At 39.1% G+C, this 24,833-nt stretch overlaps 4 protein-coding genes across 4 annotated transcripts; 3 read left to right on the top strand and 1 right to left on the bottom strand.

The window, feature by feature from the left end:
• Positions 1-4,539: 4,539 nt before the first annotated feature.
• On the top strand, positions 4,540-8,589 carry LOC137742043 (uncharacterized). Its single transcript, XM_068481781.2, has 10 exons — positions 4,540-4,706; positions 4,851-5,120; positions 5,356-5,560; positions 5,711-5,801; positions 5,899-6,047; positions 6,625-6,868; positions 6,955-7,059; positions 7,202-7,384; positions 7,478-7,682; positions 7,874-8,589. Exons 2-10 carry the CDS (start codon positions 4,889-4,891, stop codon positions 8,356-8,358), a joined length of 1,899 nt encoding a protein of 632 aa, XP_068337882.2. The 5' UTR covers positions 4,540-4,706; positions 4,851-4,888; the 3' UTR covers positions 8,359-8,589.
• A 3,463-nt stretch (positions 8,590-12,052) lies between these two features.
• Positions 12,053-15,295, top strand: LOC137742968 (uncharacterized). Its single transcript, XM_068482895.2, has 9 exons — positions 12,053-12,121; positions 12,236-12,688; positions 12,795-12,885; positions 13,022-13,167; positions 13,479-13,722; positions 13,837-13,941; positions 14,045-14,227; positions 14,329-14,533; positions 14,728-15,295. Exons 2-9 carry the CDS (start codon positions 12,255-12,257, stop codon positions 15,216-15,218), a joined length of 1,899 nt encoding a protein of 632 aa, XP_068338996.2. The 5' UTR covers positions 12,053-12,121; positions 12,236-12,254; the 3' UTR covers positions 15,219-15,295.
• A 150-nt stretch (positions 15,296-15,445) lies between these two features.
• Positions 15,446-19,516, bottom strand: LOC148692956 (uncharacterized). Its single transcript, XM_088680276.1, has 5 exons — positions 18,682-19,516; positions 17,040-17,447; positions 16,089-16,564; positions 15,765-15,860; positions 15,446-15,529 (listed from the first exon to the last, which is right to left on the bottom strand). Exons 1-5 carry the CDS (start codon positions 19,514-19,516, stop codon positions 15,446-15,448), a joined length of 1,899 nt encoding a protein of 632 aa, XP_088536402.1.
• Positions 19,517-20,834: 1,318 nt separating this feature from the next.
• LOC137741590 (uncharacterized) lies at positions 20,835-24,621 on the top strand. The gene is made up of 9 exons (XM_068481285.2): positions 20,835-20,921; positions 21,146-21,615; positions 21,773-21,863; positions 21,982-22,127; positions 22,242-22,485; positions 22,639-22,743; positions 22,838-23,228; positions 23,411-23,909; positions 24,165-24,621. The coding sequence occupies exons 2-9, from the start codon at positions 21,179-21,181 to the stop codon at positions 24,250-24,252; spliced, it is 2,001 nt and encodes a 666-aa protein (XP_068337386.2). The 5' UTR covers positions 20,835-20,921; positions 21,146-21,178; the 3' UTR covers positions 24,253-24,621.
• Positions 24,622-24,833: the final 212 nt, after the last annotated feature.

Here is a 24,833-nt window from a genome sequence, read left to right as displayed (position 1 = left end):
GGAATCATTGACATCACCTTTGGAAATGATCTAATCACAAAGCTTCAAATCCGGTCTGCAAATAACACTTCGGTTGGAATGATTTTTTTTTTTGTTTTGGGTGAGATAAAGTTGAAGGGGAGATTAGTTACTCTCACCACCAACGCCAGGGCAACTAACAACCTCAAGCTAGAAGGACTTACGCATGATACCTAACTCCCAACTGCTGCCGATATGGAGTTATGTAGGAATTTACAAATCGTGTATCAACGATAACTACTGGTAGCATAACCCAAACTTTGGTGGGGTGATACACAAAACATAGACCTTAGACCATCTCCAACACTGACCTAAAACTTAAAAATATTTAGCCCATAAAATTTAGGTTTTAGCCCATAAACAACTTTTATGGCCTAAAATTTTAGCCCGAGATTATGAAAAAATGAATTAATGCTACTTTAAAAAAAAAATATTATGTAGACTATCCTAAATTAATTTTATGAACATTTTAACCTAAAAATATTTAAATTCTGATAAATTTTGAAAAATACTAAATCAATACATGAAAATCATGATAAGCCACATAAACTTAATATAAATGACATTTAATAAACCACATAGCTTAATACAAATGACAATTAATAAACCACATAAACTTCAAAAAAAAAGAAAAAAAAAAGACAATTAATAAACCACATAAACTTAATACAATCGAAAACTCATAAACTACATAGACTTAGTAATGATATCCACCATCTTGACTTGGTGATGGACTTGGGTGATAGTCTTGAGATGAATCATCATCTTGAAACATACCCATTGAGCCATTCCTTCGTAAAATGTCTTTTTGCTTACCATGTAAGTATTTCTTCCTCTCTGGAGTGTATTTGTCAAGGTCCTCCATCATCAAATTAATTTCAAACCTTTCTTGCTCGCTATCCCCGTCTTCCTTCATGGCCAAATGCATTTGGGCCGATTCTTCTTGCCGAGAGATATGATTTTCGTTCATTCTTGCCATTTCGCTAGCAAATTGTGCATGTATCGGATCTTGGGACTTCCCTTTTCTCTTTGCTTCCTTTTTCTTATCTCTACCCAGGGGCCTTGCAAAAGAAGAAGTTGGGGTCGTTTGTTTGACACCTTCATTGTCGGCAAAATTCACACCTTCATTGACATCATTTGGGGGTGGGGCTTCACTATGAAATAATCTTCCACATTGTTCGATCGCATCGGTTCCCCACCTTGGACAATCCTTGAGGATGTTCCAAGTATGATGCAACTTAAAAGCTTGATTTTTTGGTGTAGTTCTTGTCTTGTAAATTGCCATTGCTTTGTCACCCTATGCAACAAATACATAAAAACAATTAGTTGCAAAATACTATTATGTACATGACAACTAAAATATCAACAAAGAAACTCACAATTTCTAAGGCGCCCCTTCCACTAGGCATGTCAACCATGGCTCTCTCCAAGCTTCCCTTCCACAAAGTGCACGCTTTGTTGCTAATCTTCCACCGATCATAAACACCACCAACTTTGACCAACATTGGAGTTTTCATGGAACTTATCAACGATTTTACCCCAGAAAACCTTTCTATTTTGATTCATGCCAACGGCACCATCTTCGCTAGCAGAAATCCATGCCAAACATAAAGCAATATCTTCGTCAAAGGTCCAATTACGACCTCTAACATGCTCTTTTGCTATCTTGAAAAATTTGGAAATGAGAAGAAATGGTAGAAAGAAAAATTGGAAGAATTGTAGGAGAAAAGTGAGTTTTGTGTGGATGTTTGAACAAATACATAGGTATTTATATAGTTTTTGGTTGAATTTTAAGTTAAATAATATTTTTAAATTATTTTAGCCGTTGGATTTAAATTTAGACCGTTAGATCTTTTTTTTTTTTTTTTTTTACCGTTAGATTTGATTATATTTGATCTAAGCCGTTGGATTCAATAAATATATAAATAATTTGAACCTGGACCGTTGGATTAACTAACAACCCATTTAAATCGAGCCGTTGGATGAAGAAAACTAGCCTTTGTGCTACTTAATGGTTTGACACCCAGGGGAACAACCCCACGTGGGTTTGTTGGGCAGCAGAAATTGCCTAGCGCGTAGGCGAGTAGGGAATGGGCTTCACAGCCTCGGTTTTCAGTCTCATTTGCTAGGGTCCACTTTGCTTTGTGGCCTAAAGTTGGGCCGGTGACCCCCATTTGGGTTTTAGGTTTTAGGGTAGTTTTAGGTCATGGGTTGGAGTGGATTTCTTTTTTGTGTGTGTGTGTGTGTGTGTGGGGGGGGGGGGGGGGGTTGGGTGGGGAAGAAGGGGAATTATAGGTTTTAGCCCATGGTTGGTGATAGGAGCATATTTATGCGACTTAGTTAGCTTGTTTTCTTGCATTTACATAGCTAATTTCTGCTTGTTAGAGTGTCTTAGACTATTTTTCGTGTGTTTTCGGGTTCAAATGATAAAGTTGGTAAGAAAGTGCAATTTGGAGTATTTTAGAGCAGTTTTGAGCTTGGAATGGATAACGCATGCATGGACCAAGGTATATGGACATTTTTGAAGATCAAAAGAGGCTAGGAATGTGCTCAAGAGTTGAAGAAATTAATTCAAGACTTGGAAGATAAGGAATCAGCTAAGAAGAATGAAACATTATCCAAACTACCTTATCTTATCCAAACCTTATACAACCTTATCTTATCCTATCCTAACCTAATCTTATCCCACCTTAATTCCAGCTGCAAGGAGGACATCCAAATGACATTAGGATACCTACAAATTAGGTTTCTAGAAGCCAAAGCCCTATCCCTAAATCTATGCTGCATCCACCCCTTCTAAAAGCCATGTTTCCTGCTGCAAGGACCATTCCTTTTCCTCCCTGGAATCTGAATGAGAAGTGTCATTTTTCCTTGTTGATTTGGAGTCCTAATTCCCCTCCTTCTCAGCCTTTGCCTTGCCCTCCCTTCTCCCTATAAATACCTTGTGCCGCAGCAATCATAAATCACCCATCTCTCACCCCAATTCACACCACACATCCATCATACACAAAAACACAGTTTGTGCCACAGCAAGGGAGGAAGGAGAAGAAGTGCTTTGGAGTTGTGCCTGCCATTCAAGATCATTGGAGTGTTGGAGCGTTTCTAGGTGTATTCTATCCTTAGTTTTAGTTCAATGTTTGTTTTAATTTGGTTTTCAATTATGATGGACATGTGGAACTAATTTCTTTGTAGCTAGAGGTGAATTCAAAGCCATGAACATATGTGTGATATGAATTGATTACATCCAGTTATTGTTTCTTAAAACATGAATGCGATTTACTTATTTGTTTGATTGATAACTTATTCTTGTATGTTGATTAAGGATGCATACTTAGTTTGCATGCATGAGTTTGATGCTAAAATATAGGGGAGTTTCACCTAATCATTATGAACTTATATTTATAAGTAGTGGAAGTCCCTAGTCATGATTGTGTTAAGTAAATCCATGGCAGGAGTATCATGTAGTTCATAGTTACGAATGTCATGTCAATGCTTATGATTTTCATAGAACTTAATGATCTTTGATATGTATCTTTATCATGTAGTTCATATAGGGAACTTGATAAGAATAATTTGATTGCGTCGTTGAGTCTAATTCAATGAAATTAGGAAAATCTGAGAGTTAATTTGTGCAGTTCACAATTAATTTGGGGCATTGTCATTCATGGTTTATTGGAATAATAATTAGAAATCGATTTGTATGCATTTGTGTCATGTGTGGAGATGAACCCTCTAGCTAGCCATTCACCCATTAAAACACCCAATTTCGTCCAAAGTTGTTTAGAGTCTTTAAATTTGTTTGCTTTTACTTTAAATTTGTTTGCTTTTACTTTAAATTCGTCAAAAACCACTTTCCCCTTTATATTTCATGTCTTTTAGTTAGAATCTATTTAAACTAGTGTCTTCTTAGTATTTTGAGTCAAGTTAAGTTAAAATTCGTCCAAGGTCACCCTTAGTTTCTATTTTGAGTCAATTTGCTTGTTTTGTGCTGTTTTGAGTCATTCTAGTTTGTTTTAAGTCATTAGAGTCTAGTTTTCTGTTTTTGAGTCTAGTTAAGTGTAATTGAGTCTAATTTGAGTAGATTAGCATCCCTTCTAATCCTCGGCCTAGAACGATCCCTACTTTCATATACTACAACTATTTAAAAAGGGTTTAATTTGTGTGTTAGTTTTTACTACATCAGTTGGAGCAAGTCTTACCAACTGAGTCAACCCTCGTTGGCTCTCTACTTACATTTGATACATAGTGCACCCGCTTGTATTTCAAATACACTAAAGAATCCCTCCGCGCTAAGCCAACTCCATGTTCTTGTGTGTGATTGCACAAAACACGCTCCGGCGGCCAAGTTTTAGCACATGGGGGAGGATTTTAATGAACGTTATGTAGAAATCCTTGGGCGGATGGATTTAACTCATGGAATTTAAGATAATTTAATATAAATAGACGAGTTTTTTATTTTTTTTTATTTTTTTTTTTATTTTAAGAAAAAGATAAATAAACGAGTTGGAAAACTCAGAAAATGTCCATAAATCATAAAGCTACTTTCTATAAGTAGCACCCACCACCCTTCTTATCCTTCGTCAACTGACTTCTCCACTTTCTACCAGATCTCTCTCTCTCTCTCTCTCCTCTGTGTGTGTGTCTCTCTCTCTCCTCTCTAGAGTTTCTTGAGCTCAGTTTCTTACAATGCAAGTAGAATGCTCTCAACTTTTCGAATAGTTGTTGTTAATCTTAGTTACTTATACAGCATTCTTCATTGTTTGCTTATGTTTAGTTACATATCTTCCTGTATGTATTCTAATGGAACCCTGTTGGGTCTGGCCTCCCTGCAGATTACAAACAATCCATTAGCTCCAGTTGAGGTTCGAAAATGGCGAGATTTTCAATACCCTTAACGGGGTTTCTACTCTTATGCTGCTGCTTACTGCCAGCTCTGAGACTGACAGAAGCTGACTACTTCAAATACAAAGACCCAAAGCAGCCATTGAATGCTAGAATCCGAGACCTCATGAAGCGAATGACTCTTGCCGAAAAGATTGGCCAAATGACGCAGATCGAGCGCACAGTGGCGACCCCTGATGTCATGACCAAGTACTTCATTGGTAACCAAACAATCTCACCCACATTTTCAATTGTTCATCTCAACATGTCCATACTGGGTTTTTTATTGGAGCGATATTCTAATCTAATCTAAACTACTAGAAGCGAAATTCAAACTTGGGTGCAGGGAGGGAAAATAGTGGAATTACAGTAATGTCAAAGTTGGTTTTAGTAGCCAATGAAATGATCCTAGTGTAATTTGTAAATGCCTTAATGGGATATTTGGTTTTTCTGCAGGGAGTGTGCTTAGTGGTGGTGGGAGTGTACCAGCCCCAAAAGCTTCAGCTGAGACGTGGATCAATCTGGTGAATGGCCTCCAAAAGGGATCTTTATCTACGCGTCTCGGGATTCCCATGATCTATGGGATTGATGCGGTTCACGGCCACAACAATGTCTACAATGCTACTATTTTCCCTCACAATGTTGGACTGGGAGCCACCAGGCAAGTCACATTCATTCTCACCCAAATAAATGGAAGTCCACAGACTTCATTCAAGCATTACTGAAAGTTTTTTATCTTTCGGTCAAATTAAAGAGTCTGATGTTTCTAATCAATGTACTCATGCTTCATTTTGCATGTTATCCGTTTCAGAGATCCTAATCTTGTCAAGAGAATTGGGGAAGCAACTGCCCTTGAAGTCAGGGCAACCGGAATTCCTTATGTCTTTGCCCCATGTATTGCGGTAATTGAGTAGTCTTATTATCCAAGATCCCTACTTACAAACTTCAAAACTTGACCGAGCATGCCACTAAAACTATGTATTACTACTGTTCTTGCAGGTCTGCAGAGATCCAAGATGGGGTAGGTGCTACGAAAGCTATAGTGAAGACCATAAGATTGTTCAAGCAATGACTGAGATAATACCTGGTCTGCAAGGAGACATGCCTCCCACTGCTCAAAAGGGGGCTCCCTATGTTTCTACTGCAAAGTAAGATTTCGTTTTTTACTCTTTCCAGTTTTCAAAAATTTGCTACTTGAGATCTTTTTATTGGTTTCACTGTTTAGGGCGAATTATTTGTGTCGTGATGGTTCTTATCCGTAAATAGTTTGAAGGTCTCAGACAAGTACCTCTACAGACGTATTTATTTTGATCATAATGACCACATTGTAGGCCTGGTTAGAGATATAGTGGTCAAGATTTGATTGAGTAACAACACTTGAGTTCTACAAGTTTTTTATATTTACTAAAATTTCCTGCCTTTTCTGGTTAGCTGGGGTTCGATTGGTCGAACGCAAAACATTTGAAAGTGACAGATTGAGACTATGCCTCGGTGTCCTTCTAGTATTTTCCACCATATTTTACACTTTAATTTGGCCTAGAGCCTTCTTTAATTAGGCATCAAAACCAGGGTGTTGATTCACCAAACTACATATGGTTCAGACTATTTTAATTGCTGGCGAAAAATCAATTGTATATGTAATCTACCTGTGATGTATTCTTTCATTATTTCAAATATTTGGCCAAAAAAATTGGGTGTAATTCGTCTTCCATACCGTTTCTCTAGAGGAAAGGTTGCGGCCTGTGCTAAGCACTATCTTGGAGACGGTGGCACAACGAACGGCATCAATGAGAACAACACTGTGATTGATTTGAATGGATTGCTCCGTATTCACATGCCTGCATACCTCAATTCCATCCTCAAGGGTGTTGCGACAGTTATGGTGTCTTACACGAGTTGGAATGGGAAGAAAATGCACGCAAACAAAGAACTTGTAACCGGATACCTTAAGGACAAGCTACGTTTCCGGGTAAGGAATGTCATTTTACGTAACTTGTCTGCTGTGGTGGTTATTACTAGTGCTGGGCATAACTGTCTCTTGGTGGGTGCTGTCAGGGTTTCATCATATCAGATTGGGAAGGTATTGACAGGATTACATCTCCTCCCAAAGCTAACTATTCATATTCGGTTCAAGCTGGAGTTGGTGCTGGAATCGACATGGTTAGTCTAATTAAAAGTGTAACTTTTGGCCATTATATTGTAATAAGCTTTCGGCATGCTGTTTATATTATAGTACTTCCTCAAGATGAGACATGCCAGGTTTTTATTTTCGTTTGCTAACGTATATTTGGGGTTGTTACAGATAATGGTTCCCTACAACTTCACTGACTTTATTGATGAATTAACATATCAAGTCAAGAACAATATCATCCCCATGAGCAGGATCGATGATGCCGTGAAGAGAATTTTGAGGGTTAAGTTTGTTATGGGGCTTTTTGAGAATCCCTTGGCGGATCTCAGCCTGGCCAGCCAGCTGGGAAGTAAGGTCCGTATGTTTCTAGCTCGTTGATACAAAATAACCTTGATCTCTTCATCTGCCGTATTCAAACCCTTTTCTTCAAATGCTGGCTTTTCATAGGAGCACAGAGAATTGGCAAGGGAAGCTGTAAGAAAATCACTCGTTCTTCTAAAGAATGGAAAATCTGCTTATAAGCCATTGCTTCCCCTTCCCAAGAAAGCTGGGAAGATACTAGTAGCAGGAAGCCACGCTAACAACCTGGGCAATCAATGTGGAGGCTGGACAATCACATGGCAGGGCCTTGAAGGCAACAATAATACAATGGGTACGTGTTGAGTTAACCATTACGCCTTCATCGGTCTTTTGAATGATCTAACAAGCCATCTCACTGTAAAAAAAGTGTGGAAAAAATTTAATTTCTTAAACTCACCTGATCAAAGTCTTTGTGATTATGTTCTGTTATAGTATATTCGTATACCCAAAAGTTTATTAATCAATGATTAAACGTTGTAACAGGTACCACAATCCTCAGTGCCATAAAAAGTACAGTTGATCCTACCACCCAAGTTGTCTACAACGAGAACCCCGATGCTAACTTTGTGAAGTCCAACAAATTTTCCTACGCTATTGTTGCTGTGGGCGAACCCCCATATGCCGAAACATTTGGAGATAACTTGAATCTGACCATACCACAACCTGGACCAAGCACAATCGCCAATGTGTGTGGAGCTGTGAAATGTGTTGTCGTGGTTATTTCTGGGCGCCCTGTCGTGATTCAACCCTATCTTGCTGGAATTGACGCACTTGTCGCAGCTTGGCTTCCAGGAACAGAAGGCCAAGGTGTGACGGATGCATTATTTGGTGATTACGGATTCACTGGCAAGCTTGCACGCACATGGTTTAAGACAGTAGACCAGCTCCCAATGAACGTTGGTGATCCACATTACGACCCTCTATTTCCTTTCGGATTTGGTCTCACTACCAAGCCAACCAAGAATTAGTAATACGGGGACCGTTCGTATCCGATCATGAAGGGTTGTTGCTCGCTGTTTCATGGATAAGATTTTTTAGAACAGTCTTTTCCCATGAGAGAGCATAATAATATGTTGTATCGTTTCTGTCGTCGATTTTTCTGGAAACCGTGGAGGGAATGCTGTATTTCCAAATTCATTGTCATTGTCATGGTTAAAAGTACAAGTTATTCGATTTAAATGATATGCAGAATTATTTTACTCTAGGCCAAATATTCTGGAAAACAAGATACGATACCAAGTTTATACCCGTGGTTTCAATCAACATTTAGCATTTTTAGCCAATGAGGGTTGGTTGAGTTGGTAATGATGTTCTCTTTGCTAAACTAAGACCTAGGTTTGAGTCCCGCACCTGACAATTCTTCTTAGTGGGCGATATTTAAACCCCAAAAATGGGGCTAGAACTCTCTGTAAATGTCCAAAACAGGCGTTTGTGCTATGCCTTGGCCTTAGAATTGGTAACCTCCCCCTCCTAAACTTTTGGGTAGCAAACATTTAGCATTTTCAATTTGCTTCAATGAGGTGCGACCATTAGCAGGACCGTCAATAAGCATTTTGATAGGAGAGAACCTAACCAGTTGAATAGGCATTTTCAATTTACTTTCACTTATGAATGACTAAAGCGGTGTTATTGAATATAACCAGTTTATATTTAATTCCATCTTAGTAGTTTTTGGTACAATATCGAGAAACAATTAAAGTCCTTAACAGTTAAGGCATTAAAAAGAACTAAACTTGGGCCAAACATGCACAATCCTTTATAAAAGAAGTTTTATTACTTGTGGTGCAAGTATTCAGTATACATATAACTTATTCTAAATACAACACATCTTTCTGTTAGAAGAAGTCAGTGGCATAACCAGAAAAACTTTGAAGGAGGGTCAACATTAAATGACTATAAGATTAAAAGATAATAAGAAAAACTCGTATAAAAATAACAGTCCTTAGTCTTAATGGTATTCATAAAACATTCTACTAAAATTACAATTGCTCTCAATGAGTTTTTCGTAGAATTATCAAAGAGACAGGTCAAAGGCCCACTTCCAACAACACCAATATTGTTCTCAACTTGTTAAGTACCACCTGCACAATCCGTCATGTATGAAGTTTTATCACAAAAGGCCTCAGTATTAGTTGGAATGAGGGGTAGGATACTTAAACTCTTCTTTCTTAAAGATACAATTGATGTGTGATATTTCAACACACCTCCTCGACCCAACTAGTGGGTCACACATGCAAGATCCACACATCTATAACCATGTGGAGCCTAGGGGACTCACCCTATATGCGGGGCCAAGGGACCACCATCAACGCGCAGGGCCAAGGGGACCCACCCATCACGTGGCAATACAGTACTGACCCACTTCCTGGCTCTGATACCATGTAAAATTATCAGAGAGACAGGCTAAAGGCTCTCTTCCAACACCACCGATATTGTCTCCAACTTGTTAATTACCACCTGCACAATCCGTCATGTGTGAGATTTTATTACAAAAGGCTTCGGTATTAATTGGAGTGGGGTTGAATGTTTAAACTTTTCTTTTCTCAGAGATACGGTCAATGTGGGATACTTCAACATTTTCATGGTATGGAATCTTCTCATAATCACATCATTGTCAATATTATTGAGTTTCGAAAATCACTTTTCAATATATTCATAGCAGAAAAAACTCTTTCAACACTAGCAGTGGCAACATGTAAGATTAGTGCCACTGTCACGAGCAAGAAAATTGTAAATTAAGAGTTTAAGAATTACCTAATTGATTTGTTGTTTCAGATGAGAATTCCAAAAATGAATTAGTGAAGGCTTGCTGTCTTAGAGTTGGAGATGCCTGATTCACTGAATAGAAGTTTAAAAAAAAAAATTGGGTTAATCTCATTTTATTACTTGGAAGTTTCTTGGTTTTCAACATTTGGTATATCAAGTTTTTTTCGTCTCAGAGTGGTACCTGAAGTCATAATTTTGAGACAGTTTCATACATCCGTTAATGTTGTTGTTAAATCAATCATTAACTGGTGACGTGACGCCCACATGGACAATAATTGGGCGCTACATATCAATATGGGCTCACATGGATATTAAAAAAATTAAAAAATAAATAAAAAATAAAAAACAAAAAAAATTTCAAACCCCAATCAACTCTCCAAATCACAGTACTATAAGGATGTCACGTCATCAATTAACAGATATACATGAGACTGTCCCAAAATTATGACTTTAGGTACCATTCTGGGATAAAAAAACTTCATGTACCAAATGTTGAAAATTAAGAAACTTTAGCATAGTAAACTGAGATTAACCCAAAAAAATTTGATGATGGAAAAGAAGTTTAAAGTTTGGACAAGGATTGTCTGCCCTCCCGTGCCCTTCTGTTTTGTATGGTCATGGTTAAGTCACGTCAACATTTTATATTGTTTTTTTTTTTTTGTAGAGATAATAAGACAAAAATGAATAGTAATATAAAATGTTGACGTGGTTTAACCATGACCACACAAACAAAAGGGCATCGGAAGTAGAAGGGTAGACAATTCTTGTCCTTAAAGTTTAATGTTTATTGATTGATTACCTTTTCAATTTGTGTAATCCCCTAGTTTTCTAAATATTATAAATATATTAAATAATGAATGAAGAAAAATAGGTAAGAAATAACTCTACCATAATGGGACTATTCGGTTCACTAACAAGAGAAATGTAAGGAGACTCTTAAAAGTAAACTTTTTATGGACTCTCTGTCATCTCATATTTTTAACATAATTCCCTTGCCAACTTGATAAAACATTGTGCTAAAACGTGAGATGGTAGAAAGTTCATGAGAGTTTCACTGTCTCACTTTGAGAGAGTCTGCTTAGCATTTATCGACCTAAACAAATAGAAATTAAGTTGTTTAGTTGGCCACAAGGGTAAATATATAAGAATATAGTAGATTATTAATCAATTATAACATTAATACATAATATTTTAATGGGAATCATTAAAAGTTCACAAAGGTCATCTAAGTACGAAGTGGCTCCGCCCTTGGAAGAAATCAACGGTGACACGCCTGATAATCAACGAATCAAAAATTTCACTAAGCTTATTTGAAGGCCAAAGTATGAAACCTGACAACTGAGAAACAACACCACTTCTCAAGCCAGTAGTGTCTGTTTTGCAACGAACTGAGAAACAATCTCAACTCTATAAATCTTAAGGTGAGGTTGTGTGTAGAATTTTATAATTCAGAGGTGTCTAATGCAATTATTATACAAACTAAAATTCCTGCACTATGAGACCTTATTTCAAGTTCTTCATCTCAGAAAACGTGATGAATATTTTAAAGATTTAATTAAACTCAACAAAAAACAATAGATTATGAGATGTAAAAAAATAGACGTCATTGCGAAATTGGTAGATGTTTCGAATAAGCAAGTGAGATATCTTCTAATTAAAACCAAAATCGATGAAAAACCCATTACTTAATCTGGTAAGATTTTCTTCAACTGCAAGACAATTTTAGAAACACATTCTCTACAGAATCTCTACTAAATAAAATTAATGAGATGCTTAGATAAGACCTGGTTTTGGTTCTTATCCTAATACATATCTAATTCTATCCAGATTTTTTTGCTAATCCAAAACTTAAATCTTTAACTACATTCCTGCTATAAATATACCCCAGTGCACAAGCACTGCTTCCTCAGCCAGCGTTACATTCTATCTTTTTTTCATAATTCACCTCCTCTCCTCTCTTGAAAGGTCTGCAAATTCTCCGAAATCCTTTTTCAAACTTTCGGTACTTCTTTTCGTGTTTTAATTTTCGTTCAGTTTTAATTTCCACACAATCAATCTGAAACAATGTTACCTGTACAGGTTTGACTAGGTAGTAACGATGAAGGCAAGGTCGTTAGTCCTCTTGGTCGGACTTCTGTGCTTGTGCTGCTTGGGAGGCACGGCACAAGCAGAGGCGGAGTACATGGCATACAAGGACCCCAAACAGCCCATAAATCATCGTATAAAGGACCTTATGGGTCGAATGAAGCTAGCTGAAAAGATTGGTCAGATGATGCAACTGGATCGTGCCAATGTCACAGCTGACATCATGAGGGACTTCTCATTAGGCAGTATACTGAGTGGTGGAGGGAGTGTGCCGAGGCTACAGGCCAGTCCACAGGACTGGATCAAAATGTTCAATGAGTTTCAAAATGGTTCACTTTCAAGCCGGCTTGGAATCCCGATGATTTATGGCATTGATGCGGTTCATGGCCACAATAATGTTTATAGGGCAACAATTTTCCCACATAATGTCGGACTTGGAGCTACCAGGCATGTGCAAGTATTCAACATACACATTCATAGCTACCTTGGAAAACTATGTTTTTACCTGCTACTTAAGTTCTTCAATTTGTTTGACGATTTGCTCATCTTGTAGGGATCCGGAACTAGTGAAGAATATTGGTGCTGCAACTGCTCTTGAAGTTAGAGCTACTGGCGTCAATTATGTATTTGCACCATGCATTGCGGTATGCTATCAAATAACTGAACAGCTTTCTGAAGTCGTATATTTTTTTTGTAGTAGTTGGATTGATGTTCATCTCTTATTAATGATCACTAAGTCATATTAAAATTAATCTTTAACCCTAATGTACTGGACACTAGGTCTGCAGAGATCCGAGATGGGGTAGGTGTTACGAGAGTTATAGCGAGGATCCTGCAATAGTAGAACAAATGACTGATATCATACTCGGATTGCAAGGTGAACCTCCTGCTGGTTTAAGAAAGGGCGTTCCTTATGTTGGTGGAAAGTAAGTTGATCAAGTATATGTTGTACGTACTTCTGTTTAGAAAAATCAAATATCCTCGACTCAGCTTTGTTACCAAGCTACCTAGCTACTGATCGGAGTAGGTATTAATAAATACAGTTTGAAACAAAAAGAAAACATATATAACTTAGTTCAGGTGTGATCGAAGTTGTCAAATTTTAAGTTTATGTTGTTTCATCACAATATGTGGTAAAATTGACAATGCCATGATTTCGTTGATTATTTTAGTACTCCTAGGTTTACAGTAAACTAGGAATTCCTGATATGAAGAACTTGTTTGTGATATTATATAGGGACAAGGTAGCCGCCTGTGCAAAGCACTTTGTTGGAGATGGCGGAACGGTCAAGGGCATCAATGAGAACAACACAGTGATTGATAGGCATGGATTGCTGAGCATTCATATGCCTGGTTACTACCATTCTATCATCAAGGGTGTCTCAACAATCATGGTGTCCTACTCGAGTGTGAACAGGAAGAAGATGCATGCCAATCACGAGCTTGTCACCAAATTTCTTAAGGATACCCTTAAGTTCAGGGTACATTAATTAACTTTGAAATTGCACTACATTAATTGGAAACACTGGCTATATATGTATACTGGAAAATGAATGAACTAACTCTATTAACTAGTGTGATTGTTCAAATTTCAGGGTTTTGTCATCTCTGACTGGCAGGGTGTTGATAAAATTACCTATCCGCCCCATTCGGATTATCCAAACTCTGTTCTTGCTGGTATTCAAGCTGGCATTGACATGGTTAGTTGCTCAAATCTTAGACCAAGATATGTAAATGGTAATTTTGTTCGAGTGGTTTGGTTCACTTTTATGATACTGAAGCTGTATGTTGGTTTATTTTTAGGTCATGGTTCCGTTCAATCACACCGAGTTCATTGATATCGTAACAACCCATGTCAACAACAAATTAATCCCTATGAGCCGTATTGATGATGCCGTCAAGCGAATTTTGAGAGTCAAGTTTGTGATGGGTTTGTTTGAGAACCCGTTGGCTGATCAGAGTTTCGTTGACAAGCTTGGAAGCCAGGTTAGTACTCTTGATCAGATATGCTAATTGTTTTTAAATAAAAAATAAGCATAATCAATTAATATGAAAATGTTTACCTATGTGTGCTGAATAATGTGCAGACTCATAGAGATCTGGCACGCGAAGCAGTCAGGAAGTCGCTTGTGCTGCTGAAGAATGGGGAAAATGCAGATGCACCAGTTCTACCGCTCTCTAAGAAGGCGAAAAGGATCCTAGTTGCTGGAACTCATGCCAACAACTTGGCCTATCAGTGTGGAGATTGGAGTCTCACGTGGCAAGGACTTACCGGCAACAACAACACTGCTGGTTCGTATGTACTTATAATTGTTTTTCTTTTTTTGATATGAGCGATAGTGAGGAAAGAGGAATCAAAAATAGGATTTCGGGTGCAAGGACAATGCTCTTAACCGCTTGCATATAACTTCTACTCATACGTGTATACTTAATTAATTTAAACATCGATCATATTATTGTAACTGAAATATTTTATGTGCATACAGGAACCACCATCCTAAGCGCCATCACAGCTGCAGTTGATCCCAGCACAGAAATCATGTTCAGCGAAAACCCTGATGCTGATTTTGTCAAGTCTAATAACTTTTCCTATGCCATCGTTGCCGTTGGGGAGCCCCCTTATGCTGAGACCAATGGGGATAGCTTGAATTTGACCATTGCGGAACCAGGTCCAAGCACCATCACCAATGTTTGCGGTGGAGTCAAATGCGTGGTTGTCATTGTCTCTGGCCGTCCTGTTGTGATTGAGCCCTACGTTTCCTCGATTGATGCGCTTGTGGCTGCATGGCTTCCGGGAACTGAAGGCCAAGGAGTGAGTGATGTTCTTTTTGGAGATTATGGATTCACAGGAAAACTTCCTAGGACATGGTTCAAGACAGTAGATCAACTCCCTATGAATGTTGGTGATGCACATTACGATCCCCTCTTTCCCTTCGGTTTTGGACTTACAACCGATCCAGTTGATCAGTCATCTTAGTTAATACTTGTTCTAGCTCTCTCTTTGTTCTACTTGTCATTTTTTGGATTAATAACTGAACCCCTTCAGAATTTAAATTACATTGTTGACGTTTTGATGTATATTTCATGAATAAAACAGTTACAAGATGCAGCATATATGGAAGAAGAAACAAGAAGAAGAGAGGAGGGAAGATGGCAGCTAATGCCAACATCATGATGACCTGCAATCCCTCTAAACTTAATCTATTATCCAGCTTTGGCTTTTACAGCAAGAAGAGCCGAAAGCAATGGATGAAAACAGTAGGTGAGAGGGAGGACCGAAGATAACAGCTAGGCAATGACACAAGCTGAACTGTTTCTCCATCACCACTAGACACCACTTGTTATTCTTCTAATATTTAACCCTACTTTTAATAATGACATCCAATACTCCCCCTCAAGCTGGATCCAGTAGGTTGATGGATCCAAGCTTGGAGAGGAGTCTTTGAAACTGATGAGAAGCCAGAGGTTTGGTGAATATATCAGCCAGCTGATTGAAGCTTTTTACATAATGTGTCTGAATCACCTGCGACTGTACTTGTTCACAGACATAGTGACAGTCGACTTCAATATGCTTCGTCCTCTCGTGAAAGACGGGGTTTGATGCTATGTGCATGGTAGCCTGGTTGTCACAAAATAAGGTCATTGGTTGAGCTGTGAACACACCTAAGTCACATAAAAGTCCTTTTAGCCATATCAGCTCACACGCGGTTGAGGTCATTGCATGATATTCAGCTTCGGCACTTGATCTTGCGATGACAGTTTGTTTCTTGCTCTTCCACGTGACCAGGTTTCCACCAACAAAGGTATAATAACCAGTGGTGGACTTGCGATCGATTGCGTTTCCTGCCCAATCAGCATCACAGTACCCCATGATTTGAGTGTTGTCATTCTTTGCCATGAGGATGCCACGACCAACAGACCCTTTTAAGTAACGTAAGATTCTTTTGACAAGGTTCAGATGCTCGATGGTGGGAGAGTGCATGAACTGACTGGCAATACTTACTGAATGTGAGATGTCTGGTCTGGTGATCGTTAGGTAGATCAGCTTGCCGACAAGCCTCTGATATAAGCTGATATCAGAGAGTGGCGTGCCTCCCAAATCAAGCTTGAGCTTGCTATCAAGAGGGGTAAGTGCAGGCTTGGCATCACTCATATTGGCATCTTTAAATAGGTCCATGGCGTACTTTCGTTGATTAAGAAATAGTCCCTTGTAAGAAGATGCCATTTCGATTCCAAGAAAATACTTCAACACCCGAAGATCTTTAACCGCAAATTGTTGTTGAAGTGACTGTTTGAGTGTGGTGATTTCAGCAGCATTATCACCTGTAATTATTAAGTCATCCACATATATCAACACAACCAATTTGCTTGTAGCTCTTGTGCGAACAAATAATGATGAATCTGCATTACTCCTTTTGAAACCAATGCTATGAAGAACTGTACTTAGTTTTGCATACCAAGCACGTGGTGATTGCTTCAGTCCATAAATTGACTTATGTAACTTACACACCAAATTAGGCTCTTGGCTTTGAGGGTGTCCTGGTGGCAATCTCATATAGACTTCTTCTTCAAGATCACCATGTATAAAGGCGTTCTTCACGTCCATTTGATACATAGACCAACCTTTATTGACGGCAACAGACAATAGAACCCTTACTGAGTTCATTTTTTGCAACAGGAGCAAATGTTTCCTTGTAATCCACCTCAAATGTTTGAGTGAATCCTCGAGCCACCAGCCTGGCTTTATACCTCTCAATCGAACCATCAGAATTAAACTTGATCTTATAGATCCACTTACAGCCCACTGCCTTTTTTCCTTGTGGAAGTTTGGTGATGCTCCAGGTTTGGTGTTGGTCTAGTGCTTTGAGTTCATCTCTCATTGCTTCTTTCCACACAACTTGATTATTAGCCTCATAAAAGTTTTGAGGCTCACTGTGACTTGAAATGTTGTTCAGAAAGGCAGCATGAGATAGAGTTACCTTTTGATACGACACGCAATTTGAGATTGGATGCCTCGGTTTATATGTGACAAAATCTTGAAACCTTGTGGCAGGTTGTCTATCACGCCAAGGATTGCGTCGAGGTACTGGGAGGTTTGTCTCATCCTCGTTCAAATTGTTATCCACACCTTGAGGATTTTCTATGTTGTCGTTGTCATCATCATGCACCGAGTCATCATCATGCACAGAATTATCAGGATGAGTACCTTCATTATTGACTTCAATGGGAGGTGTAGAAGTACAGATTCTTGGTAGAGGAATTAGGTCTAAGATGCACTCCCCCTGACTTGTGGCTTCATGTGATTTGCTGAAAAAAAAGGTTAGTTTCATGGAATCGTACATCTTTAGATACAATTATTTTTCTTAGTTGAGGATCATAGCACTTATATCCTTTTTGTGTTGATGAATAACCAAGAAAAATACATTTGAGAGCTCTAGGGTCCAACTTATCTCAATGGTGTGACTGTATATGAACAAAACAGACACAGTCAAAGACTCTAAGATGTGAAAGGTCGATTTTTCTTCCTTTCATGACTTCAAGTGGAGATTTAAACCCCAAGACTCGGCTAGGAAGTCTATTGATGATGTACACAGCCGCCATGACTCCTTGTGACCAAAATCTCTTTGGTACGTTCATTTGTAACATTAATGTTCTCGTTTTTTCCAGAATGTCACGATTTTTCCTTTCAGCTACACCATTTTGTTGAGGTATGCCGACACAACTTGTTTGATGCATGATACCATGCTTGCTCAAATATAATGACATGATATGGGACATATATTCGGTGCCATTGTCAGATCTTAAGGTTTGAATTTGAGAGGAAAAATGGTTCTTAACAAGATTGTGAAAATCCTTAAAAACTTCAATCACTTCACTCTTAGACTTTAAAAGGTACAACCATGTGGCTCTAGAAAAATCATCGATTTAATTCCCTAAGTTTGGAAACAAGGAAGACAAAACAGGTTGGGAAGGATGAGCTAAACGTTGATGCCACAATTGACTATCTTGGGATGGACTGGACTTGGCTTGAAATCCTCTGGGACTGCTTTTTGACATGTAATAGAGGCCATCTAGGTAAAACCCTTCACCAATCGTCTTCTTGGTGAGGCAATCCTGAAAAATGACATTGTGAGGAGAGAAAATGGCCAAACAATTTAAGGTATTGGTGATTTTTCCCACAGATAGAAGTTGAAATGGAAAAGAAGGAACAAATAAGGCTACTGACTCAATTTTGTCCGATATTAAGTTTATATTTCCCTTCCCTAAAACCTTAGAACTCTCACCATTGGCAGTTGAGACTTGAGACGGTTTTGAAAATTTTTCAAACTTGTTAAACTTAGAAACATGGTTGGTCATATGATCTGTGGCACCCGAATCAACAATCCACAAATCATGCATCATATTTACATTAAGAGCAGTTTTAAAAGCAGTCATGATACCTTGCATGTCATCTTGGGCCATGTGTTGTGTTTCTGTCAGAAATCCAGCAAACTTGCCTAGCAAAGCTATTGAATTTCCATCTTCAAAGCCGACCGTTTGGTCACTCTTAATCCTTTCTTTCTTGCTTTGAAGAAACATTGCAAACTCATTTATGAGTGCAGCTGGATTTGCAGTGAAGCTCTTGAGTGCATCAGACCTATGAGAGGTTGAGGTAGTTGCATTGTTGGCTCTATGTGGTGCACGGTTCAGTCTTTGTGAGCCCTTGTTTTCCTTCATGAACTCTGGCTTTAATTCTGGATGTAAAATCCAGCATGTCTCCTTAACGTGATCAGTATAGTTGCAGTGTTGGCACTTTAAGTGTGGATTCTTCACTTTGTATTTTCTTTCGTTAGCTAGATAAGCCCTTGCTTCAGTTACACTGGTCTTTGTGCCAGTGTTCATGACTTTCCTTCGTACTTCTTCACGTTGGATTGTTGCACATACGCTGGTGAAGGAAGGTAGTTCGGGGTTCATGAGTATGTGGCTTCGTAGGTCTTCGTATCCTGAATCGAGACTTGACAAGAGTTGGAATATCTTGTCTTCTTCTGCCCTTTTCAGTAGTAAAGACGCCTCAGTTGTGTGAGGCCGATACATTTCCAGCTCATTCCACATGCTCTTCATGCTGCCTAGAAGTTGAACAAAGGGCTTTCCTTCTTGTTGTATGTTGGAAATGTTCTTCTTCAATTGAAACACACGTGCAGCATTGTTCTGGCTGCCATACATCTCCTTGACTGTCTCCCATAGTTTGAATGATGATTCAGAATAACTGAATATTTCAGCTAGTTTACGTTCCATGGAATTTAGGAGCCATGACATAACTAGCTGATCCTTGCAAAGCCAGATTTCATAAGTTGGTGAAGAAACATCAGGAACTTCGATGCTTCCATTTATGAACCCTAGCTTGGACCTTCCACCTAGGGCAAGACTCACTGCTCTCGAGCAAGGTAAGTAATTAAACTCATTTAACAAGACCGAGCTTAATCTTTGATTTGGATTGACATCCACCTCAGACACGGTTGAGGAGGAAGGTATCTGGGAATTTTCATCTCCAAACGAATAAGAATTCTCTTCCGCCATGTCGGAGATGGAATACGATCAGCTGGAAGAAATGCAGAAGCAGGTTATTTTTCCTGCTCTGATACCATGTTGACGTTTTGATGTATATTTCATGAATAAAACAGTTACAAGATGCAGCATATATGGAAGAAGAAACAAGAAGAAGAGAGGATGGAAGATGGCAGCTAATGCCAACATCATGATGACCTGCAATCCCTCTAAACTTAATCTATTATCCAGCTTTGGCTTTTACAGCAAGAAGAGCCGAAAGCAATGGATGAAAACAGTAGGTGAGAGGGAGGACCGAAGATAACAGCTAGGCAATGACACAAGCTGAGCTGTTTCTCCATCACCACAAGACACCACTTGTTATTTTTCTAATATTTAACCCTACTTTTAATAATGACATCCAATATACATGTTCAATGTTTTTTATTTCTTCTATATTAGAGAGAAAGACAGAGTTAATCAGCCGCATGAGTTGCGGAAATACAGGAAGATAAAAATCTCACTAGAGAAGTTGGCCATGCTCAACAATAAGCAAACTCCGTCGCATTTGTAGCAACACGACTAAGGACTTCAAATAATCAATAAGCAAAGAGTATACTATCAACCAAGCTCGATAACATGTAGGCGGCCAACAGCTTTCTTTTTGTCCAAGTTTTTATCATAAGTAAACATTCTTTTCGGTTGTCGTGAAAAACTCGGAATACACGAATGGATGTGGGGTGAATTAGTTGCTCGCAATCTTCATGACGGTTCATTATATATACTCTAACAGCCTATCCAACAGCTGCCGCAAACTTGAATTTGAAAATACAGTCATGAATCTCGCTATCTAGTTGAATTTGAATTGAATCCAAGCGTCTAACGGTCTTTTTTCGAATAAATGATACTAGTGTAAGAGAGTGCAAATAGCGTTACATGCCCACTCCTACGGGGACTGAGGAATGCATCGGACGGCCGCGAATAGCTCCTTCTTATAAGCAATGCCTTGAACCTTTACAACTAAACGACGATTATTCCTATAAATATACCACCTCAGTCGATCCGTGTTACATCACATACATTCACATTAACTTGTCTTGTATATTACAAAATTTCCAACATTAGTTGGCTCACTCGTTCTATTAATATTGATCTGGTATACTGTTTTTCTAGGCTGATTCTTTACTCTCTTTTCTTTCCAGACTTCCTATAAATATACGGCTTCCGCGATGAGTCCTCTTTCTTTTTTGTTTTTTTATTTTTTTGTATGTTTTATTTTCCAATAAAAAGGAATGCGGTTTCCTAATTTACTCTCTTTTCTTTTCATAGTTCGAATGTATACTGAGAACAAGTTAAACTTGATCTGTTTAACGTGTACAGGTTTAATTTAATCAAAATAGTTTCTGATCGAGGATGATAAAGCCGAGTTCATCAATCCTCTTAGTGGGACTTTTATGCCTTTGCTGCTGGACAGAAATGACAGAGGGAGAAGAAGAGGACATGAAATACAAGAACCCTAAATATAGTATTAATGATCGGGTAGAGGACCTTCTAGCCCGAATGACGCTAGAAGAAAAGATCGGTCAGATGGCACAAGTAGACCGTGGCAATATCACAGCTGAGGTCATGAAGGAGTACAATATAGGCAGTATTCTTAGTGGCGGGGAGAGTGTGCCACGAACACAGGCTACTACGCAAGATTGGGTCGACATGATCAACAAGTTTCAGAATTGGTCACTTGCAACTCGGCTTGGAATCCCTATGATTTACGGCATTGATGCGGTTCATGGCCACAACAATGTGTTCAAGGCCACAATCTTCCCGCATAATGTTGGACTTGGAGCTACCAGGCAAGTCATTATTCTTTGATAAAGAACAACCCGAAAATTATTCGTTGAAAGGAATTTAATCATTAACCTATCCTAGTCCTAACTCATTTCCTCAACCTCCTTCGCTCGCACTTGCGCTAGTAGTGTTCATTTGGGTGTTTTTATATGACAATTTCAGGGATCGAGAACTTATCAGGAGGATTGGTGCTGCAACTGCTCTTGAAGTTAGAGCTACTGGCATTCAGTATACATTTGCACCATGCGTCGCGGTAATCCTAACCATTCCTTGAACAATTCGGCGTTCAAGTTGCAATATTTTTCTAGCGATTGGAATCACCTTTATTCTCAGATAATCAGACTACTTGAATGAACATGTACAATGAACAGGTCTGCAGAGATCCGAGATGGGGTAGGTGTTACGAGAGTTACAGCGAGGATCCCAGTATCGTAAAACAAATGTCCGAATTAGTGATTGGATTGCAAGGTGAAATTCCAGCTGGTTCACCGAAGGGTGTTCCTTACGTTGGTGGACCGTAAGTTGTACTAGTATTGTTCTACTACTGTGTTCATTCATGAATGCTAAGTCTTACTACCATGCATTTTTCCTCATCCCATTAATTTCTTCATCATGATGTATGTATACATAGGGATAAGGTGGCGGCCTCTGCAAAGCACTTTGTAGGAGATGGCGGCACCACCAACGGCATCAACGAGAACAACACTGTGATCGATTGGCAAGGATTGTTCGAAATTCACATGCCTGGTTATATCGAGAGCATAGCCAAGGGTGTGTCCACTGTCATGGTGTCCTACTCCAGCTGGAACGGAGTCAAGATGCACGCTAACTACGAACTCATCACCAAATATCTCAAGGACACCCTTAACTTTAAGGTAAGGTACAACCAAACTGTAAAGTTCAACTACAGCTGGGGTATCCAAATATGTTCATCAAATGACGTGACAGTGTTTCATTTATCCGATAAAATGGGACACAGATGGCAGTAACGCTATCATCAATGATGCGGCATGTTGTTAATTTTGCAGGGTGTTGTCATCTCTGACTGGCTGGGTGTTGACAAAATTTCGAATCCACCCATGACGAATTATTCGAACTCGCTACTTCTTAGCATTCAAGCTGGTCTTGACATGGTCAGTTGCTATATATCTTCAGCTTCCATGTTATCAATGCAAAATATACATGAATGTTAGTACTGTAACTGCACCATATCATATTGTTTTTCAGATCATGATTCCCCACAACTATACTTTCTTCGTCAAATTTCTAACCAACCATGTCAACGAGAATCGAATCCCAATGAGCCGTATCGATGATGCAGTTAGGAGAATACTGTCTCTCAAGTTCATGATGGGTCTGTTCGAAAAGCCGATGGCAAGTTACGAATATATTCCCTGGCTTGGATGCCAGGCGCACAGAGATTTGGGAAGGGAAGCTGTGAGGAAGTCACTTGTTCTTCTGAAGAATGGAAAAACCCCAAATGATGCACCAATGCTGCCACTCCCAAGAACTGCCAAAAGGATCCTTGTTGCTGGAACCCATGCCAACAATTTGGGCTATCAATGTGGGGGTTGGAGTCTCACTTGGCAAGGAGTTAGTGGCAACAACCATACTGTTGGTATGTACGTGACGTAACAATGCTGAGTGGCAGAATAGTTGAAAGATGACATGCGGTCAAATTTGATAACCAAAAATACATGTTATGCTTTTCAAACTGAACTGTTCTCTCACTCGGTAGACGTGCTTTACATTAATACTATATAGTTGGAAACAAAATGTTTACCTTTGTATTCGAAACAGGAACCACAATACTAGGTGCCATCACAAAAGCAGTCAACGAGACGACAGAAATTTTCTACAGTGTAAATCCCGATCTTGAACTTGTCACATTAGGTAAGTTCGATTACGCTGTGGTTGCTGTTGGTGAGCTCCCCTACGCTGAGACGAAGGGGGACGATTCAAATTTGACAATGATAGAACCAGGTCCGAGCGTTATAAAAAACATATGTGGAGCAGTCAAGTGTGTTGTGATCGTAGTGTCTGGGCGTCCGATTGTGATGGAGCCCTACATTTCGTCGATCGATGCTCTCGTGGCTGCGTGGCTCCCTGGAACAGAAGGCCAAGGAATCGCTGACGTTCTATATGGTGACTATGGATTCACTGGAAAGCTTGCTAGGACATGGTTCAAGAGAGTAGATCAGCTCCCTATGAATGTTGGTGACAAAGATTACGATCCCCTCTTTCCCTATGGTTTTGGACTTACAACTCAACCTAACGCCAACTCAACTTCGGCAAACTCGTAAGTAATTGTTAAATTAGCAGATGTACTTACTTAAAACGGGTTCACCATCAGTGTGACTTCCTAGTCTAATAATGCAATGCTATGTAAAGAAAAATCTTACACTTGGCATTACATTATTGGTAGGGGACACAACGTGACAATAAAATTTTACAAGTCAACACCTTTAAATGATGCATTGGGTTGCTACATTCCTAATTTGTATTAAGAATCATAGTCATTAAGAAATTCTAACAAACTTTAACATGGTGTCAGAGCGGCTGCTCCTAGATCATCTCAACCATCGTGGTCAAGCGTGTCGTTATCGTTGTCTCTTGGAGCCCTGTTGTGGTTGAGCCATTAACTTCACCGGTTGATGCTCTCGCAGCAGCATGGCTGCCGGAACTGAAGGAAGGCCAAGCAATTACCGACGCTCTCTTCGGAGATTATGGATTCACCAGAAAGCTTCCAATGACCTGAGTGTAGATCAGCTCCCTATTGGCAAGCTCATCGCTCTTTTTCTTTCCCTTATCTTGCTATTTGTTTCGTTTTTGTACGAATAAGCAAGCTGTAACCAGCCGTTGGATGTAAAACAGTGATAGTAAGATGGTGTAACTGATAATGCAGACTAACATTTCAAACGGCACCTTAATGTACTTGTTTAGTGCCTTTCTACTGTTCTAAACGCGGTTTTATAATGATTGAGTAATTCATTGGCAGCACGCTACTCAAATCCAAAGTTCTTCGACATTTAAAGTTCCTCGTCCAAACACAAACACAAGTACAAACATCAAAAGCACGATATGCGCAAACAGAATTTGCATGTTTTATTTTGTGCAATTGAAAGTTTGTAAGAGTTGAGTTGTCTTGTGCTAGAACCAGAGACCAAAAAATGAACTGCATCCGACCAAATACATCGCATCAACTAAGCATTATGTAGACCTT

The sequence above is a fragment of the Pyrus communis genome, chromosome 11, assembly GCF_041283825.1.
Source record: "Pyrus communis isolate YQ-2024b chromosome 11, ASM4128382v1, whole genome shotgun sequence".
Classification (NCBI taxonomy): Eukaryota; Viridiplantae; Streptophyta; class Magnoliopsida; order Rosales; family Rosaceae; genus Pyrus; species Pyrus communis.
The sequence above is the reverse complement of the archived record's forward strand: the minus strand, read 5'-3'. Positions and strand labels throughout refer to the sequence as shown.